Source organism: Myotis daubentonii, chromosome 15 (assembly GCF_963259705.1).
Source record: "Myotis daubentonii chromosome 15, mMyoDau2.1, whole genome shotgun sequence".
In the NCBI taxonomy this organism is placed as follows: domain Eukaryota; kingdom Metazoa; phylum Chordata; class Mammalia; order Chiroptera; family Vespertilionidae; genus Myotis; species Myotis daubentonii.
In genome coordinates, this window is record NC_081854.1 from 21928084 (window position 1) to 21944557 (window position 16474).

The 16474-nt window shown below is 45.4% G+C and overlaps 1 protein-coding gene across 12 annotated transcripts in view; it reads right to left on the bottom strand.

The window, feature by feature from the left end:
* Positions 1-16474, bottom strand: part of SIPA1L3 (signal induced proliferation associated 1 like 3) — a 312053-nt gene that overhangs the window by 25533 nt on the left and 270046 nt on the right. For 11 of the 12 annotated variants that reach the window (XM_059666685.1, XM_059666686.1, XM_059666687.1 and 8 more), the window contains one exon: positions 8572-8793. The exons of the other annotated variant lie outside the window; for it this stretch is intronic. In XM_059666685.1, coding sequence (XP_059522668.1) covers positions 8572-8793 — 222 coding nt within the window. The remainder of the gene's footprint in view (positions 1-8571; positions 8794-16474) is intronic. 12 annotated transcript variants of the gene reach the window in all.

A 16474-nucleotide genomic window follows, 5' to 3' on the forward strand; every position in this document is an offset into this window, starting at 1 on the left:
CTCAGTGCTGGGGGCGGGGAAGGTGTGTCTCACATGAACTAACTCAGTAAGTCTTCACAGCAACTCTAGAGGCAGGACTGTCATCCCAATTTAAAGAGAGGGAAGCTTGGGATTATAAATTGGGGCAGCCACTATGGAAAATAGCCTAGAGGTTTGTGGCTCAGTTGGTTGAGCTTATTCTGAAAGGTGGAGGGTTCAATTCCTGGTCAAGGCATATGCCCAAGATGTGGGTTAGATTCCCAGGTGGGGTGGTGCATATTATGTTTCTCTCTCACACTGATGTTTTTCTTTCCCCCTCCTTCTTCTAAAATCAATGAAAAAACAAACAAACATATCCTTGGGTGAGGATTAAAAAAAAAAGACAACAAAAAATTTTAAATAGAACTACCATATGACCCAGAAATTCCACTTCTGGGTATTTATCTGAAGACACCCAAAACACTAATTCGAAAAGACATATACCCCTATGTTCACTGCAGCATTATTTTTACAATAGCCAAGATATGGAAACTACCTAAGTGTCTATTGATAGACAAGTGGATAAAGAAGAAGTAGAACATATATACAATGGAATAGTAGCCATTAAAAAAAGAAGAAAATTTGGCCTTTTGCAACAACATGAATGGACTTAGAGGGTATTATGTTAAGTGAAGTAAGTCAGAGAAAGACAAATACCATATGATTTCACTTATAGGTATATTATAAAAAACAAACAAAACAGAAACAAAATCATAGATACAGAGAACATTTTGATGGTTACTGAATGAGAGGAGATTTGGGGGGATGGGTGAAAAAGGAGCAGGGATTAAAAAGCACAAATTGCCCATTCCACTGAGTATCTTCACTGTAAATAAATATATCAACTCCTGCAAATCTCTTGGCTGAAAATGCTGCTTTCCACTACTTTTTCCCATGACCAGATAAATGATGTAAAGAAAAAGATAAAAGCTATGTTCTCTGGATTCTAAATGTAGAGAATTAGAACAAATAAAGTAGAAGAATAAAGAGCTTTGGTTAATCCTGGAAAAAAAAAGTACAAATTGCCAGTTATAAACACAGTCACAAGTGGTTGAGCGTTGACCCAGCATAGGGAATTTGTTCAATAATCTGACCGACTGTGAGTACGTGCGTCCATCCGTCCATCTGTCTGGCCGGTACATAGGATGCACACTGGCAATTTAAAAATAAACGTTGACTCATGCATGCCTGTGTGAATTATGAAATGCACGCCCTTAACAAAATTCAAGAAGTATTCACATTGCATGGAATGAAATGTTCGGATTTCAAACTTCCGGACTATCCTTTATTAACGAATACAAACACATGTGATGAATCGTACGAACAACAACAAGCAGAGGTTTTGATCAATTCTCTGAACGATGAACAATTGGCAGCCTTTCAGACTATAACTTCTGCCATCGAAGATCAAACTGTACACCCCAAATGCTTTTTCTTGGATGGTCCAGGTGGTAGTGGAAAAAAATATTTTTATAAAGTTCTAATACATTATATTAGAGGTCATGGTGGTACTGTTTTACCCACAGCGTCTATAGGAATTGCTGCAAATTTACTCCTCGGTGGAAGAACCTTTCATTCCCAATATAAATTACCAATTCCATTAAGTGAAACTTCAATTTCTAAACTCGATATAAAGAGTGAAGTTGCTAAAACCATTAAAAAAGGCCCAACTTCTCATTATTGATGAATGCACCATGGCATCAGTCATGCTATAAATGCCACATATAGATACTAAGAGAAATTATGAATCTGAATGTTGCATTTGATGGAAAAGTTCTCCTTTTCAGAGGGGATTTTCAACAATATTTCAGTGTTGTGCTGTATGCTATGCGATCAGCCATAGTACAAATGAGTTTAAAGTACTGTAATGTTTAGGGATGTTTCAGACAGTTGTCTCTTAAAACAAATATGAGATCAGAGGACTTTGCTTATAGTGAATGGCTAATAAAACTTGGAGATGGCAAACTTGATAGCAGTTTTCATTTAGGAATGGATATTATTGAAATCCCCTGTGAAATGATTTGTAACGGATCTACTATTGAAGCTACCTTTGGAAATAGTGTAAACATGCAACTCTTTGTCCTAAAAATGAGCATGTTCATAAACTAAATGAAGGAATTTTGGATATACTCAATGGGGATTTTTATACCTATTTGAGTGATGATTCCATTGATTCCACAGATGATGCCAAAAAGGAAAACTTTCCCATCAAATTTCTTAATAGTATTACTCCTTCGGGAATGCCGTGTCATAAATTAAAATTGAAAGTAGGTGCAATCATCATGCTACTGAGAAATTTTAATAGTAAATGGGGTCTTTGTAATGGTACTACATTTATTATCACAAGATTGCAACCTAACATAATTGAAGCTGAAGTATTAACAGGATCTGCGGAAGGAGAGGCTGTTCTGATTCCAAGAATTGATTTGTCCCCGTCTGACACTGGCTTCCCATTTAAATTAATTCAAAGACAGTTTCCCATGATGCCAGCATTTGTGATGACTATTAATAAATCACAAGGACAAACTCTAGTCAGAGTAGGAATATTCCTACCCGAACCTGTTTTCAGACATGGTCAGTTATATGTTGCTTTCTCTCGAGTTTGAAGAGCATATGACGTTAAAGTTGTAAATACTTCACACAAGGGAAATTAGTTGAGCACTCTGAAAGTGTTTTCACTCTTAATGTGGTATACAGGGAGATATTAGAATAAGTTTAATCAATTTGTCAATCATTGTTTTTATCAATGTTTTTATATTATGTTTCTGTTGTTTTTATATCATGTTTTTGTTTTTATATCACGTTGTTATTATTTACTTATTCATCAATTTATATATTACTAGAGGCCCGGTGCATGGAATTCATGCACAGGGGGTGGGTGGATGGGTGATTTCCTCAGCCTGGCCTGCACCCTTGGGGGATGTCTGACTGCCAGTTCAGACCCGATCCCCTCTCACAATCTGGGACGCCGTATGCACCAGTGACCATACTTTTCATACAGGTGAAAAGCATCTTGTTTGTTGTATGGGCAGCTACATTTTTTGGCCCTGATTATAAAAAGTAGTATATAACATGATCCTTCTGAGGCAGCAGCACCATTTTCCCCATCTTATGGGTGGAAAAACTGAAGCAGAGAGAAGTTAAGTAATTGGCTTTGTCACACAGTTACTAGTATAAGTGTCAGAATCAGGGATAACCATAAATGTGCAAGCCAGAGTCCATGCATGTCATTGTTGTATCATCCTGTTTTTTCAGTGTTAGAGTAGCCTTACCAGGTTTTAATTTTTAAATCTAAGAGACTGTTCCCAATATATAGGGTAGGGTCCCTAGGCCTGACAGCGATCAGGGCTGATCTGTGGGGTGACTGGTGGGTGGGGCAACTGGCCCTCCCTGCCCACCCTCCCCCCGCCCCCCGCTGGTCGGCCCCACCCCCTGATCGTGCTGCCACCAGTCGCCTCCCTCTTGGGGGGCAAACGCTCAACATTTGGTTGATTTGCATATTAGGGTTTTATTATATAAGACTTTCATATACATTTTACTAATATTCTTTCATCTCTGACACTTCTATTATAGAGAAAGGGCAAATAGCAATATCAAAGTATTTCTTCTAATTAATTTCCTTTCTATTGTATTGTAATAACTATGTATGGTGCCAGGAGGGTACTAGACTTATTGGGGGGGGGGTATCACTTTGTATAAATATCTAATCACTGTGTTGTACACCTGAAACTAATATAATATTGAATGTCAACTGTAATTTAAGAATTAAAAAATAAAATAAAAAAGAAAGAGAGGGAAACTGAGGAGTTAAAGAGGGGGTAAGCAGCCAATGAGGGATTCCTGCCCTCACCCCCATGTTGTTCTGCCTCTCTAAAGGTTGGGATACAATAGGTCAATCAATTAAGAGTCCTGGGACAAAGTGGTCTCAGGGTGCTGTCTGGCCATCTCCTGAGACGGAGCTGCCAGCATTGACTGGGGTCTGCAGCAGAAGGACTGAGCATGAGGGACCTTCTGTGGCAGATGCTCTCAATTCCCTCTGCATACAGATTCCCCGCCCTTCACTAGCTCACTGCATCTTTTGTTCACCAAAGAGAGCATGTGCTCAACAGGGAGTGCCAAATACAGAAGAGACTGTTCCCTCCAAGAAACCCATCCTCAGAAAATGTGAGTCACTGCTTTGTGTGCGTGTCCTCCCTGAGTCTCTCACATGATGAGATGCTGTTAGTTATCTTGCTGGGTATGAATCCTAGCTCTGCCACTTTTTGGCTGGGTGACCTGGGCTGGGTACTGTGTCTCATCTGGAAATGGTGATAGAAACAGGATCCTTCTCATGGGATAGCCAGGAGAATGGGGCCAACCCAAGTAGAGTAGTGTGGCTGAAGGCAGGGATCCCTGTGTTAGCCACAGCCACTGCCATTTCTCTGGTGGATGCACAGCCTCAGTGTGACCAGAACCAATGAGCAAGGAGGCAAAGAAATATAGTAGATAGATTAGGTAATTGTCCTGGGGGAGATAAGATCATAATATGTGGTGACTTGTGGGGCCAACAACTATAAAACCAGCATTTGTAATAGTTGCAGTAATTAACTTTATCTGAGTGAATTTGGGCAAGTGACTTTATCATTCTGCACCTCAATTTTTCTCATCTCTCCATTCTGTAGTGAGGATTAAATGAGTTAATGCAGGTAAAGGGCTTACAACAGTACCTGGTAAAGCAGGTATGTAAATGTAGGTAAATAAGTTATACAAATGAGTTCTTATGCCTTGAGATAAAATTTCAGTAACAGCATCAAGAAAAACATGATCAGTCTGGCCAGTGTGGCTCAGGGTTGAGCACTGACCCAGGAACTAAGAAGTAACCAGTTTGATTCCCAGTCAGGGCACAAACCTGGGTTGAGGGTTTGATCCCCAATAGGGGGCTTGCAGGAGGCAGCCAATTGATGGAAGTTTTTCTCTCTTCAATGTTTCTATCTCTCTATCCCTCTCCCTTTCTCTCTCTCTCTCTCTAAAAAAAAGAAAAACATGTTTAATCTCAAATAATTTAGCTGGAAGTGATGATATTTTCTGGAAAACTAGGTTAGTGACTCAGAAATGTCTCTAACAATGACAAAGATACTATCTCCAAAATGCTCAGGGAGAGCTTGAACTAGAAAGCTTTATGAAATGGGAATATATGGAGAAGAGCAATAATTCTAAATTAATAGTATTTACAATACGATGAAAACTTAAGTATCAATTAATGAATATTATAAGAACCCATGAAACTCTTTGTGTCTTCAAATATTTTATGGTTTACACACACACACACACACACACACACACACACACACACACACACACAGCCTTCCTGGGAAAAAGGAGGTGGCTGTTTGTTTAGGACTGTCATGTGTCCAGGTCTATTTTCTGAGCATTTACTATGTACCAGGCTCTAGTTGAGGTCCAGGTGTCTCTGCTCTCCTAAATCTCTCTGTCCAGCAGGTGCAACAAAGCGGCATGATGTGCCCTGGGACCTTCACCATGGAAGAAAAGCACCATGAGGTCAGCAGGAGGGAGGAGCCTGGACGGGGGTTAGGAGGGCTTCTCCGAGTATGGCATGTCTGTGCTGATTGATACCTGAGGGCTGGTATTAGGGGTCTCCCCACAAAAGATATATTGAAGTCCTAAAAACAAGGATCACAGAATGTGACCTTATTTATAAATAGAGTCTTTATAGAGGTAATCGAGGTAAAATGAGGTCATTAAGGTGAACCCTAATCCAATATGATTGTTATCCTTATGAAAAGGGGAAATGTGGACAGAGACATCACAGGGAGAACAATGTATGAAGATGAAGGCAGAGATTGAGGTGAATTGGCAGAAGCCAAGAAGTCCCGGATTGCCAGCAAACCACCAGAAGCTGAGAGACAGATGTGGAACAGGTTTGCTTCAAGGTCCTCAGAAAGAACCAACCCTGCAGACACCTTGGTCTCAGACTTGTAACCTCCAGAACTGTGGAAAAATAAATTTCTGTTGTTGAGCCACTCTGGTATTTGTCTCGGCAGACCTCGCACACCAATGCAGGGGGGTAGGAGTGAGTCAGCTGAGGTTGGAGGCACCTAGCCAGAGGGAACAGCACGCAGGGGAAGGGTGGCCAGAGCAGCTGTCACTGTGGAGAACATAACAGGGCCAGCAGGGCCTGGCCCTCTGGCCACTCTGAAAAGTGGGGGCCTTACAGGATCATACGGGGATGAGGTGAGAATGAGATGCATGGCTCATACTTTCTCTGACAGAGCACCCACAGAGTGCCAGGCAGGTGACAAGTGACCAAGACAATAGTACCTTTTTTCCTGTGGGGCAATAGGCAATGCAACAGAGAAAAGTGAGAATGATGGCAGGGGCTATGGAAGACTGGAAAGGCCCATCTGAGGAGGGGGCATTAGACTAAGCCCCTCTGGAGCCAGCCAGAAGACCTGGGGGAAGAGTGTCCAGGCCCCTGCAAAGGCCCTGAGGTCAGCACTGTATTTGGCAAGTTTGAGGAGCAGCGAGAGGTCAACGTGGCTGGAGGGCAGTGAGCGAGGGGGAGAGTGAGAGGACATGAAGGCAAGGGGACAAAAGGGAAGATCATGTAGAGTCTGGATGGGAGTTTGGGCAAAACACATGGTGCACTGTTGCCTGGTACAAATTATGTCCTCAGTAAATGTGTGACTTTATCAATAATCCTGGAAAGGGGTAAGCTGCTGGGGATTTTACTCAGGGGAGCGAGGATGTGAACCTCGTTTTCAGAGCGGCCTGGATGGCTGTTAGGTGTGTGAACTGGATTCTCAGTGTGACTGCAGCAGGCTTGCCTGCCCACCACCATCTCCGGGGACCTGGCTTCTGTCTCCTGACTCTTGTCCTTATGAGCTCTGTGTTATTCACACATTTGAATGGCTCCATCCAGGTTAAGAAGGACAACCTTACAAACAGAACGGAGGAAGACAGGTCTGCTCCCACACAAAAGAAGAGGAGCCTTGGCCCAGGTTCCCAGACTCCGAGCCAAGCTCCCTCCCTCACCAGCTGCGTGAGTCTGGGAATGAACAATAGGTCTACCTCATGGAAATCCTGTGAGATTCTCTGAATTAATCGACACACATTAGCTTAGAACCAAGACTGTCGTACAGTGAGGACTTCATAAATGTTAGACATCATTTCCACCTACCTTAAAAAAACAAAAACCCTTTCTTAACTGCATACTACTCTCCTTACGAACTTCACACACAGCTGCCTCCAATTCTGCTCCACCCTTCTCTCCTGCACCCTCCAGTCACCTCCATGAGGCTCACTCCTACACAGGCATCAGGTTCATCCATCTGACAGCTTCCGGTCCATCACTCTTGGGCTCCCCAAACCCCACACTTGCCTGGGCTCCTCCTTAGGCCCAGTCTTACACTGGGCCTAGTCTTACACCTTCCCTCTTCTCTACCCACATCTGGTCCTGGGTGAGCTCCTCCACCTTATGATGATGACATCCACATTTCTCTCTCCAGCCTGACCTCTTTCCTGAGCTCCAGACTCCTCCCCTGACGGCATTTGCGATGCCTTCTGCACATTGCAAATGTAACCCATCCAGGACTGAGCTCCGGAGCTCCACCCAAGCCTGCTCCTTGCTCAGTCCCATCTTAGTTCAAGGCTACAAGAGCTGTTATCATCTCTACCTTGCCTTCTTTCACACCACAGTCAACCTGCCAACAACTCTGTCTATTCCTACTACAGAGAATCTATTCCGAAGCAGCCCATATCCTCCTGGGCCTCCACCCTGTTCCAGCCTCCTTGTCTCCTGCCTGGACAGTCACAGAAGCTCCTCACAGGCCCTGCCCCACCTGCAGAGGTAGGGGCCCCAAGGACACTCAATTTAGATAATGTTTCTCCTCTGCTCCACACCCTTCCGTGGTGCCACCTCACTTACAGCAGATGCCAAGACAGGTCACAAGACCCTCAGTGACCTGTCCGCATCGTCTCTCTGATCTCACGTGTTCATGCTGTTCCAGCCACTGGCCTTCCTCCTACAGACCAAGCATGGGTCTCTGCAGTTACTATTCCTTCTGCCTGGAATGTTCCTCATCCAGACACTATACAGTGCTAGCCGCTGACTGACCTACTATGTGCTTTTCTTTTTTTTTTTTTTTAAAAAAAATATTTTTATTGATTTCAGAGTGAAAGGGAGAGGGAAAGAGAGATAGAAATATCAATGATCATAATCACTGATTAGCTGCCTCCTGCATGCCCCCCAATGGGCATGTGCCCTGACAGGGAATCGAACCGTGATCTGGTTCATAGGTCGATGCTCAGCCACTGAGCCATGCCAGTTGGGCACTGTGTGCTTTTCTTAGTTACCCTATTTATTCTCTGTCTCCCCAACCAAAATGTCAGCTCTCTGAGGGCAGGGACCCCAGTGCACCTGTTCACAGCTGTACTCCCAGTGTACGGATTGGCACAATGTCCTGATGATCAGTGACTGAGGTGTCACTGTCTTCCAGGCCCCAAGACACTCAGCCTTTGATCCTGCATTGCCTTAGTGGGTGACCAGACACTTACTTCTTTGGGTCAGGAAAGGGGAGTGGCCGTGGCGGGGGCTCATCTGTTCTCTTCCACCCTGTTGGGTGTTTATTCCCCACAGGCTGCTTGGAGAAGAAGGACTTGGGGACGGAGGCAGAGAGCTGGAAGGAGCTGGACTGGGCCAGCTGTGAAGGTTGAGGAGTCTCTGCACTGGTAGTTTTGTAAACTTGAGCAGGGTACCCAGCCCTTGAGTTCATGTCACTGCAAAGTAAAAATGAAAGAATTAAGAGATGAAATTTATCCCATATCACAAAACAGATCTGTTTAAATGTACTCTTGGGAAATAAAAATGTTCATTAAACCAAGAGACACATAAATACATTGCTGCTGCAGAAAATTCTAAAGGTACAGCTGCTGCACAGCACTCAATCCCACCAGAAATGCCCTTCTAACACATTTAGTTCCTCTATGGGAATCTAAAAACATAGCCCTCTATGGGTGGATGACCCCCTGTGAGATTCCCCTCCTCCTAGGCACAATCTACACATCTGAAGGTGGTGATCCTGACTGCCTGTCTATAGGCAACCAAAGCTTACAGTTTGCTCTATGGCCTTAACCTTTTCCTATGCATTAAAATATACACAATCAGAAATAGGGGATATGGGGAGTGAGGATTATGTTTTCATATAACTGAGATCATGTTAATATATTGTACGGTAACTTGTGGGTGTTTTTTTTTAAGTAGACTGATTTATCTTTTTAAAAAATATATATTTTATTGATTTTTTACAGAGAGGAAGAGAGAGGGATAGAGAGTTAGAAACATCGATGAGAGAGAAACATCAATCAGCTGCCTCCTGCACACCCCCTACTGGGAATGTGCCCGCAACCAAGGTACATGCCCTTGACCAGAATTGAACCTGGGACCCTTCAGTCTGCAGGCCGATGCTCTATCCACTGAGCTAAACCGGTTAAGGCAACTTGTGGGGTTTTAAATTTAAAATATATATGTGATGTAGCTCTTCATTAATTTTAAAGGCATCTACTATATATCAGACACTATTCCAGCTGACCTAATCCAAACCATAGCTCAATATCACAAATGCTGAATACCTGTGGAATTAATGCTACAACAAACCTCATGCTGTTGACTAGGACCCAATTCTTGGGGAGCCAACCACTTATACCACGGAGGCAATTGACTTCTTAATGGAAGTCCAATTCCATCTTATCTACACTAATAAAAGAGAAAAATGGTAATTGGCGTACGACGATACCCTTTTCATTGGCTAATCAGGGCTATATGCAAATTAACTGCCAACTATGATTGGCAGTTAACTGCCAACAAGATGGCGGTTAATTTGCATATGTAGGCACAATGCAGGGAGGCGAAAGAGAAAGCAGGAAGAAGCCCCCTGCCACTGACAGTGATCGAAAACCCAGGGGGGAGCTAAGAGCTGGGGGGCAGGGCAAAGGCGGCCCTGGGGCCGCCTTTGCCCTGCCCCCGAGCCATGATCGGAGAATCAGGCGCCTTTGCCGCCCTGGCCAGTGATAGCAGGAAGTAGGGGTGGAGCCAGCGATGGGAGCTGGACACGTTCGAAGCCGGCAGTCCCGGGAGCTAGGGGTCCCTTGCCTGGGCCTAAAGCGGAGCCCACGATCGCGGGGCCGCTGCAGCTGAGGGTCCCCGCTGCCCGAGCCGGACGCCTCAGCCAGAGGCGTTAGGTCTGGGCAGGGGCGGAGCCTGCAACCGCGGGGAGCTGGGGGTCCCCTGCCCAGGTCTGACACCTCTGCCGGAGGCCTCAGGCCTGGTCAAGGGGCCGATCCGGTGATTGGTGATCGGAGGGTGATGAGGTTCAACTCCTCTGGCCGAGGCATCAGGCCTGGGCGGGGGCCAGAGCCAGTGATCGGGGGGAGATGGGGGTCCCCTGTCCAAGCCTGACACCTCTGGCGGAGGCGTCAGGCCTGGGCAAGGGGCCGATCAGGTGATCAGAGGGTGATGGGGGTCTACGCCTCTGGCTGAGGCATCAGGCCTGGGCAAGGGGCAGAGCCAGCAATCGGAGGGGTCTGGGGGTCCCCTGCCCAGGCCTGACACCTCTGTCAGAGGCGTCAGGCCTGGGCAAGGGGCCGATCCTGCAATTGGAGGGTGATGGGGGTCAACGCCTGAGGGCTCCCAGTATGTGAGAGGGGGCAGGCTGGGCTGAGGGACACTCCCCCCCCCCCCACACCCAGTGCACGAATTTCGTGCACCGGGCCCCTAGTCTTATATAATAAAAGCCTAATATGCTAAGTGTACGGTTGTCCAGTTGTCTGTTCGACCAATAAAAGCATAATCAACACTAATAAAAGAGAAAAATGGTAATTGGCGTACGAGCTACCCTTTTCATTGGCTAATCAGGGCTATATGCAAATTAACTGCCAACTAAGATTGGCAGTTAACTGCCAATAAGATGGCGGTTAATTTGCATACGTAGGCACAATGCAGGTATGCGAAAGGGAAAGCAGAAAGAAGCCCCCTGCCACTGACAGTGATCGGAAACCCAGGGGGGAGCTAAGAGCTGGGGGGCAGGGCAAAGGCGGCCCTGGGGCCGCCTTTGCCCTGCCCCCCAGCCATGATTGGAGAATCAGGTGCCTTTTCCGCCCTGGGCAGTGATAGCAGGAAGTAGGGGTGGAGCCAGCGATGGGAGCTGGGCACGGTCGAAGCTGGCAGTCCCAGGAGCTAGGGGTCCCTTGCCTGGGCCTAAAGCGAAGCCCACGATTGCGGGGCCGCTGCCACTGCAGGTCTCCGCTGCCCGGGCCGGACGCCTAGGCCAGAGGCATCAGGCCTGGGCAAGGGGCCGATCCTGCGATTGGAGGGTGATAGGGGTCAACGCCTGAGGGCTCCCAGTATGTGAGAGGGGGCAGGCTGGGCTGAGGGACACTCCCCCCCCCACACACACCCAATGCACGAATTTCGTGCACCGGGCCCCTAGTATATAATAAAGAGCTAATATGCAAATGGTCCATCATGCTCTCACGCCATCACAGCTCAGACACTCAATACTGGGGAGAGAGAATGGGGTCCAGCCAGGCACAAATGAGCTCATGAGAGAGGAATGGGGACCAGCTAGGCTGTGGCCCAGGAGAGGGACAAGCTGCCCACCCTGCGGTCCTGGGCACCAGTGGCTGTGCCTGTGCCTGCGGCCCGGGAGAGGAACAAGCCGCATGCTCTGTGGTCCTGGGCGCCAGCGCTTGCAGCCCAGGAGAGGGACAAGCCACCCACCCCGCAGTCTCAGGTGCCAGCACCTGCAGCCCGGGAGAGGGACAAACCACCTGCCCTGCGGTTCCAGGTGCCTGCGGCTGTGGCCCAGGTGAAGCCGCCTGTCCACAGTCCTCTGCGGCTGTGGCCAGTCCGGGTGAAGCCAGCATGGTTCTGGGTGCCTGCAGCTGGCCAGAGGGAGGGAAGCCTGGGTCACGGGTGTCTGTGACCGGACAGAGGGAGGGAAGCCTGGGTCCTGGGTGTGGGGCAAGGCAGAGGCGGCTAGGGGCAATCAGGCCAGAAGGGGAGCAGTTAGGAGCAATCAGGCCGGAAGGAGAGCAGTTAGGGGCGACCAGGCAGGTAGGCAGAGGGGTTAGGGGCAATCAGGCAGGCAGGCAGCTGAGCAGTTAGGAGCCAGTGGTCCCAGATTGCTAGAGGCAGTTGGACATCCCCCAAGGGGTCCCAGATTGGAGAGGGTGCAGGCTGGGCTGAGGGAGCTCCCCCTCCCTATGCACGAATTTCGTGCACCAGGCCTCTAGTTCCAAATAAGAGGTATTTAATGAGAAAATTAATGCCTTTGGAGTATAAGTCAATAATCTTTTCTGCCCTGGTCAGTTTTGCTTAGTGGTTAGAACATCAGCCTGTAGACTGAAGAGTCATGGAATTGATTTCTGGTCAAAGGATATACTTTGTTTGCAGGTTTGATCCCTGACCCCAACTGGAGCAAGTGTTGATTGTGTCTCTCTCACATCGATGTGTGTGTTCGTTCTCTCCTCTCTCTCTCTCTCTCTCTCTCTCTCTTCTCCCCCTATCTCCTTTCCACTCTCTCTCTAAGGATCAATGGAGAAAATATCCGTGGGTGAGAATTAAAAAAAAAATAAATCCTTTCTGAAGGTCAATTTAGCAATATTAGAGGGGTGGGACTTCTGACTATGACCTAGTGAGGAGATTGGCAAATCTTGGATCCCAAAAGCATAAAACAACCATTTGACAAAAACAACCATTTTAGCACTCTGTAAATTAACTAATGGCATATAACAAACCAAGATTCATTTATGCTTAAAAAACTGCTGAACTTCAGGTAAGAAGAGAGACATCTGAGGCATCTTGGCCTAGGGTTCCTCCCATCCCCCTGCCCAGCTCAATGAACACGGAAGTTTGGCCACAGTGGAACGTTTGGGATAGTAAAAGCATACCAACATATGTGCAATCAGAATTTCAGAAGAGAGAATGGGGTAGAAGAAAGGTTTGAAGAAATAACAGCTAAAAACTCCCCAGATTTGATGAAAAACATTCATCTACACATAAAAGAAGCTCAACAAACCCCAAGCATGATAAATACAAAGACATTCACCCCCCACTCCCCCAAGAAAACCAGCTGAAGGTCAAACACTAAGATAAAAATCTTGAAAGCAAAAATAGAAAAAGGATTTGTCACACACAGAGTAGCAATATAACCAACTGATGACTTCTCATTTGAAACAATGGAATGGAATGATATTTTCTTTCTTTTTTAAAAAATATATTTTATTGATTTTTTACAGAGAGGAAGGGAGAGAGATAGAGAGTTAGAAACATCAATGAGAGAGAGACATGGATCAGCTGCCTCCTGCACATCTCCAACCGGTGATGTGCCCGCAACCAAGGTACATGCCCTTGACTGGAATCAAACCTGGGACCCCTCAATCCGCAGGCCAATGCTCTATCCACTGAACCAAACCGGTTATGGCTGGAATGATATTTTCAAAACACTAAAGAAAATCTGTCAATCAAGTATTCTATATCCAGCAAAACTACCCTGCATAAATGAAGGCAAAATATTTTCCCAGATAAAGACTGAGAAAATGCATTGCTAGCACATCTGCCTAAAAAATAATAAAAGAGGTCATCAGACTGAAAGGAAATGACCGTAAGTGGTGATCTGAAGCCATATAGAGGAATGAAGGGTCCAAGATGGTAAATTTATGGGTTAGAATTTATTTCTTACCCAACTTCTTTAAAGACAAAAGTTACATAAAGTAATAGTAATATTAATATATTGTTGGGTTTATAACATACATGAGAAAATAGTACAAAGGAGGGAAGAGAATGAAGCTATAGTGGAGAAAAGATTCTATGGTATATTGGAATTATTAGTATTAATCTAAATTATCCTGATAAGACACATATTTTAATAACTAAAAAATAGCCCAAAATCAAGAGGACTCTAAACAGTACATTAAAATACATTTAACACAAAAGGCAGTAGAGAAACAACAGAGGAGCAATAAAGACAGACATATAGAAAACCAAAAGCAAAACAGAAAATGTAAACCCATTCATTAGCAATAATTTCATTAAATGTAAATGCTTAAACACCCCAATTAAAAGAAAGAGACTGTCAGACTGGATTTAAAAAAGAAAGCAAACTTTCAAGAATAAAGATTTTTTAAAAAACAAGCTCCAATTATTTATATTTTTTGCAATTTAGCAGCAGCTATTAAAAGGGCCTAGGTTGTGCATCTGTGGGGGATGTCCAGGGAGGCATGGAATATATAACACAGGGAATGGACTCTGTATTATAGTGGGCAGAAGGGCTCCCCCAAGGAGGCAATGGCGTCTGAGCTGAAAAGTGAAGGATGAGTAGCATCAATCTAACACACGAACGCCCAGAAATCCATGCCACAGAAAAGCCTGCACAAGATGGTCACTATGGTGCTGTGTGTAACCAGGAAAAGTTGGACATGACCTGAATGTCTTTTCATAGAGGATTAAAAAGATCATTCCAACCATACCCACGTGATCCAAAATGATGCAGCCAGTGCAAAGAATAAGGTAGATTTCTGTTTGTGGATGAGAACAGATGTCTGTAAGTGGAAACAAGGCATGGTGCAAAGCATGGCTCTACTCTTTCTTTTTTAAATGTACATATATTGTATGATTATGTAACATTTTTTGTTTTGTTTTTACAAAAAGGAATGTGCATATTTTTCCCAACTGTGGATCATAAAAGCAACTTATTGGTTCCTGACCATTATTAAGAGGGAAAAAATAGGCTAGTATAAAAACCAACAATGACCATCATGTGAGGTAAGGGTAAATGGTTTTGTGGAACTTCATTAGGGATGTCCATGGTGGCTTATAATGTAAAGTGTCTTTCCTGTTTAAGGGAGTGGTCAAAAATGTTTGAAAAAACTGGGCCGATACAAGTTTGGAGAAAAATCTCTGGGGGAGCTTACACTAATATTACTATATCACTGGACAGAGTAATGATAGGGAACATGTACAGAATAACAGTCAAATGAAACTATATAAATGGCACACAGGGCAAAAGAAAGCACCATCTGATACCCCAGTCTCCCTCATCAAGGCAACCTTGGTCCACCCTTTACTCTTTCAACAGAGCACCTATGCATACACAAGCACACGTGAGTGAGGGAGTGTGTATCCTCCCAACGTTCTTTGTAAAATAAAAGGCAGCACATAGTAAGCTTGCTCTGCACTTGGGTTTGACCTTAATAATATGTTCTGGAGCTCGCTCCATGTCAGTCTACACAGGGCCCTCTCTCTTCAATGGCTGCAGAGGGGACACTCTGTGATTATATCATAAATTATATTACCCTCATTTTACTTTCTACATCACATATTTTCTCTACCTGTTATCAGTAATGTTAACTTCTGTGAGCTAAAAAACATGAGATGATTAAAGAAGGGAAAAGGGTGAACACACTTTGTCTTTGTGTTTGCTAGCTAGCTCCATCTACTGCGTCTTTAAAAAAATTTTTTAAACTGATTTTTAGAGAGAGAGGGGGTTAGGGAGAAAGAGACAAGCATCAATGTGAGAGCAAAACATTGATCAGCTGCCTCCTGGGCACCCCCTACTGAAGGACTGAGTCAGCAACCCGGCATGTGCCTTGACCAGGAATCAAACTGGCAACCTTTCAGTGCACAGGAGGCTGCCCAACCGAGACACACTGGCCAGGGCTATCCACTGACTCTTTTGATATGGGTTTGCTCCCCTTCAGGCCCTGAGGCAGACACTAAGCGTGTCATCCTAATGCCTCCTTACCCTATATAGATGAAGGCTGATTTTACTCATTCTTTGCTTGAGGAAGGTGACCTAATACCCAATCCAGGGGAGAAATCCTGATTGGTTGACAACACTTGTCTGGGATGGGTGTGGGGTGGGCCTGTGATCCACTTCTGGCCAGTGAGATGTTGGGAGAGCGTGTGTGTGTGTGTGTGTGTGTGTGTGTGTGCCCTGTGTGCATGTGTGTTGTCCGCTGGGCGATTTCTGGGGAAGATCTCTTCATTAAAAAACAAACACACAGCCTTGGCCAGTGTGGCTCAGTTGATTGAGCACTGTCCTGTGCATGGAGAGGTTGCTGGTTCAGGCTCAATTCCTGGTAGGGAGCGTGCAGGATGCCAATTGATGTTGCACTCTCACATTAATATTTCTCTCTCTCTCCCCTCTTCCTTCCTGTCTCTCTAAAAATCAATAAACTGCCCATCCAGTGTGGACCTATGAATGAGGAGATCACAGTTCGAGGCACATGTTTGGGTTGCAGGTTCAATCCCCAGTAGGGGGTGTGCAGGAGGCAGCCAAATCAGTGATTCTCTCTCATCATTGATGTTTCTATCTCTCCCTCTCCTTTCCTCTCTGAAATTAAACACACCCCGCTCCCCCCACCCCCCACACCAATAAACTATAAAAAATCAAAACAAAAA